Source organism: Penaeus vannamei, chromosome 12, assembly GCF_042767895.1.
Source record: "Penaeus vannamei isolate JL-2024 chromosome 12, ASM4276789v1, whole genome shotgun sequence".
Lineage (NCBI taxonomy): Eukaryota > Metazoa > Arthropoda > Malacostraca > Decapoda > Penaeidae > Penaeus > Penaeus vannamei.
The window spans coordinates 28,198,717-28,203,716 of record NC_091560.1 but is presented as its reverse complement, the minus strand read 5'-3'; the positions used below and the strand labels follow the sequence as shown (position 1 = coordinate 28,203,716).

The following is a 5,000-nucleotide window of genomic DNA, read 5'->3' as shown; positions in this document are numbered from 1 at the left end:
AAAGAACATTTCTTTGTGAACGCAAAAACCCACATCGAGTAAGAAAAGACAGGGAAATGAAATTGAATTTTTCTTTTATTTGTTTTCGAGAAAATGCCTTGTTTCTTAGCTAAAAAACGTATATCGATGTACTTTATATCCAAATGAATTAATGAAAAACGTGCCATACATTTAAAACAATTTATTGTGAGGAAATAGTTAAGGGTTCAACATCCATTCAACCTAAATGTAAACCCGGGCTTATGTAACCGTAAAATCTAGTTAAAAGTAGTAACATGTTTACCCAGTAACTAAATCTGCAATGTTCAGAGATATTTCTGCAAGGTGCCGGATGCAGTTAGGGAAGTCCCACAATAAATTCGCATTCTTATTTTTAGGAAGTTAGTGACGTCAGCCGCGACACCTCGTCAGAAATATAGAGACGGAAGAAAGTCGTTATATTCCGTTGAGTCTCGGGTCGAATAAAATTTCTTTTTCATATATAGATATTTCAAATGTTTATGGAAGAAAGGTCTTGATTTCTGTTGATTCTCAGGTCGAATAATTTTTCTTTTCTTTTGCATATGTATATATATATATATATATATATATATATATATATATATATATATATATATATATGTGTGTGTGTGTGTGTGTGTGTGTGTGTGTGTGTGTGTGTGTGTGTGTGTGTGTGTGTATGTATATATATATATTTATATATGTATGTGTGTGTGTATATATATATGTATATATATATATATATATATATATATATATATATATATATATATATATATATATATTACGGATTAAAAACATTTATGATCTCGTGATAGTTTCTGGTAGGTGTCTTCTGAATCTCGTTCTGTGTGCACGCGCTCGCTGGCCTGGCACTTGAAACCCTTTTTCTCGTATGTTATTTAAAACAGCTTTCTTGGCACTGTTATGCTTTGCAAAGTACATCTTTCAAGTTAATATGCGTGTGTCTGTGTTATGGGTATGTCTACGAATGGAAAGCAAGAAGTGATTGCGTAATTATAAGACAAGAAAGAGCGAAGTTTAAGTAAGGGTAATAATCGCGATGATGACAATAATAATAATAGTAATAGTAATGGTAATAGTAGCAATAATGAATATTGATGATAACAACAGAACATAAACAATCAAAATGATAATGCCATTAGTAGTAGTAATGGTACTGCTACAAATAATAATGATGTTGATAAAGAATCATAGTAACGGCAGTCTTAATAACAACAACAATGGCGGTAATACTATTGATAATAAAAGGTAAAATAATTGATATTTTCCTTGTCTTTATTAGGATACAGAAGTTAAAAGAAATATAGCCAGAGCGTGTTTCAAGTCATATATAAAAGGGCAATCTGATAATCCGTAACGTAAAGTATACGTGGAGTATTCAGCGTGCTGGCAAAACAAGCAGCTGTTCAGACAGTGTTCACCTGTGCGGACACCTGTTTTAGAGAACTGTCTGTTCTTGCTGCTGCTGGACCCTTTAGCTCTTATTTACAAAGTAAAAACAGGACAAGTAATGATTTTATGAATCGCCAATGCTTTGATCACAATATCAAAAACGACAACTGCTGTCATGCCTTACCGTGTTGTTAGTGTTCTATTATTCAGATCATTCGAATTAAAATTAATGATACTGTGAGTGGATTTCTAACAAAAGGTTTAGAATTAGTCAGTTTATCAACTTATTCTTTATTCATTAACATTTTATCTGTCACATGTCCACACGTGAATTAAATAAAAAATATACATCACATAAAAGAACACACATCAGTATACAGATGTTAGCGAAAACCTTGCTTGGAGGGGAGAATTACGCACATATTCACACGCACTTAAACACACACACACACACGCGCGCGCGCGCGCAGAATTGCAGATAACTATGTTTCAGACTTATACTGCTGCTCTTAAGACCTATATCACTCAGGTAGAGAACCGTGTCTGTAGATTCTCCAGTTTATAAGAGGTGTGGGAAGGAAGCTTACTACCTGGCGCCTTGTTTACCTAGGTTTCGCCACTGAAAAGGAAAAGAATATTGGATGAATAAGATTTTGTTTTACCCTTTTTTATTCTTTTTTCTTCATGATGGGTGAATATGTAGTACTGTATTCTTTGGTCCCTCCCCCCTTTTCCTCTTTTCGTGTCTAGCCTTGGTGAATAGATGATATATTCTTGTGGTCTTCCCAGTTCCGTATAGTATTGTTAAATAGCGCATGATTTTATTGGATAATTTGTGTGTGTGTATGTGTGTGTCTGATTTTTGTGTGTGTGTGTGTGTGTGTTTTCATGTGTTGTCAGCTACAGCAAGCTTGATTATATAACTATATCGAAAGTTAGTATTTATATACAATCGGCATTTTGTTTGATGAGAGAATGCACTGCTGATTATTGTTCACTCTGCACTTACGTGTCGCTTGACATCTCGGACACATGATAATCGATTTTCGCAGATGGCCCACTATCTCAACGCATGTCTATCATAATCCTCACCGTAATAGTCATCATCATCATCATCATCGTCGTCGTCATCATCATCGTCATCATCATCGTCCTCGTCATCATCTTCCTCTTCATCATCTTCATCCTCCTCATAGTCCTCGTCGTACTCCTCATAGTAGTCCTCGTCGTCATGATGAATGCTGTCAATGTAGATGTTTCCCATGTGAAATTTTGCTTGGTCGGGGACGATGTTGCTGTTCTTTACGTTGACGGCGGCGTGGTGCACCTTCTGGCGCGGGTGGTGCTTGTACCTGCCCAGGGAGGCGGGGTGGAAGTTGTCATTGAGGAAGGAGTAGCCGAAGAAGACCACGACGAACAGGATGCCCACCGCGGTTATCAACACGATGCGGCGAAGCATACTCGTAGGGACGCCGTTGGCCTTAATGCGGATGCGGCTCATAGTCGGGCGGCCGGCTGCGGTCCAGGCCTAAAGGCGGGGTCCTGGAAGCCCTCGCTGCCGCTGCAACATGCACTGCGGAGGTAGGGCGGGGTCGCCTCTTTGCCCCTAGGTGGGCGGAACTTGGCTGTCGGTGGGAGTCAGAATTGATTAAGATTAGAGTTTGGTCTCGAGTGAATCCATCCAGGACTTCTTGGGGTACGTCATGCGGGCGTGGCGCGGAGCACGAGGCTTGTCGCTTGCTTTTTTTTACAATGCAGTTAATCGTCCCGCTCGCCTTGTGTGGTACAAGTCACTTAAGATATTTTCCATCTGCTCTTAATCACATCTCAGTAGCTAGGGCGTTCACGTCATACCACAGTTGCCAGTGGCCTCTTAGCCTACGAGTGTCTTCCTCTGGCCATAATGGTTTCCCCTTTTTTGTATTTTTTTTTTACGTATAATTTCCGAAAGCGTTTGTTAGAACAAGAGAGACGTGTGGCGTCGCACCTACCGGCGTACACTCTACTGTTTATGCACTTCCTATGTATTGTTGGCCAGACAGGTGTGTATCACTGATGCCAGATACCTTTTATATGATCTTTGTTTGCCCATTGTCTCTCATATTTTTTTTTACTTCTTCATGAGAATGTTGATAATCACGACAACAACATTTGTGCATATATTGGAATAATCAAATGCTGAAACATCCTCGAATTATCTAGGAAATCCAAATTAGAATAAGTGGCATTATGGGCTGATGTGCCACGTTAACCAGTGTGTTCCCACTGGCTGGCGAATGACGCTCCAAAAACAATAGATGTGCTAACTGCTTTGCTACATGACCCGTAACAATTACACGTGATTTGTATTCATTCACCTATTTATTCGTTGCAACATATGATTTTGCCATCAGCTTTTAATGATTGAATGTAATTGATCAATTATCTTTATTGGTTATTGCATTATTGCAAGACATATCTAATTTTCTCTGAATAATTTTCAATGAAAATGACAAATAGAAACATAGCAAAGGTGATACACACACACATGTGTGTATGTATATATATATATATATATATATATATATATATATATATATATATATATATATATATATATATATACTGTGTGTGTGTGTGTGTGCGTGTGTGTCTGTGTGTACATACATACATGCATATATATATATATATATATATATATATATATATATATATATATATATATATATATATATATATATATATATATACACACACACACACACACACACACACACACACACACACACACACACATATATATATATATATATATATATATATATATATATATATATATATATATATATATATACAGACATATACATATATACGCGCACATACACACACATATGTGTGTGTATGTGCGTGTCTGCGCGCGCATGCTTGTGTGTGTGTGCTTGTGTTTATGTTTATGTTTATGAAATATCTCCGGTTACAAATAAATACTGGCTACATGTTACAATTACTCACGACCAATTAATCCCAGTGCACCTGAAGTTAGTGAGTAGTCTTTGGAAACCACATGTAATTAGTGCACCAACTTATATATTTTAAGAACCAGTTCCTTCTTTTTCGTAATCTATGCGTCCGCCAAATGCTATATTCAACGTCCAGTCACTCCGCCCCCTTTGAAACTCATCCTCAACCATCATTACATCTCTCTCCTTCTTCCTTCACTTCCTCTTTCTCTTAATATTGTTTTTAAAGTCATTAGACCCTATTGTCTTTGTTTTGTTTTCACCTCTCCCTTTTCCCTTATAGGTTTAGCCACGTGCCTATTACTTCTCTCCTCTCATGAGTTTAGAGACGAGTTTCTCAGATTTTCTACCTTTCTCTTTCTCATTTTTATTGCATCTACGGCGCTTTCCCCTTCCTTTCTCTTTATAAATCTTATCGCGTCTACGTCATTTTCCCTTCTCTTGCTCCTGACCCCTCACCTTCCCAATCACTGGCGATCTTCGGGAGTGCGGTAAAGCCAGTTATAGCATTATTTGGTTTACTTTGGCCGAGGGACTGAGGTGAGTCTAAATATAGTGTGTGTGTGTTGTCTGTACGTATCGTTT

At 37.5% G+C, this 5,000-nt stretch overlaps 2 protein-coding genes across 3 annotated transcripts in view; one reads left to right on the top strand and one right to left on the bottom strand.

Moving 5' to 3' along the window:
• LOC113807395 (titin homolog) overlaps positions 1-5,000 on the top strand; it is a gene marked incomplete in the record, with an annotated part of 381,452 nt that overhangs the window by 4,071 nt on the left and 372,381 nt on the right.
• LOC113807385 (protein ripply1) lies at positions 1,692-3,435 on the bottom strand. Of its 2 annotated transcripts, none has more exons than XR_003475884.2 (2): positions 2,426-3,435; positions 1,692-2,035 (listed from the first exon to the last, which is right to left on the bottom strand). XR_003475884.2 is itself a non-coding variant. In XM_027358623.2 (2 exons), exons 1-2 carry the CDS (start codon positions 2,915-2,917, stop codon positions 2,019-2,021), a joined length of 426 nt encoding a protein of 141 aa, XP_027214424.2. In that variant the 5' UTR covers positions 2,918-3,435; the 3' UTR covers positions 1,692-2,018. The 2 variants fall into 2 exon arrangements, 1 of the variants encoding a protein (XP_027214424.2); XM_027358623.2 differs by having other exon boundaries at positions 2,509-3,435.

Coding starts and splice junctions, on each gene's coding strand:
- LOC113807385 (XM_027358623.2), bottom strand. CDS start 2,917: ATGAGCCGCATCCGCATTAAGGCCAACGGCGTCCCTACGAGTATGCTT.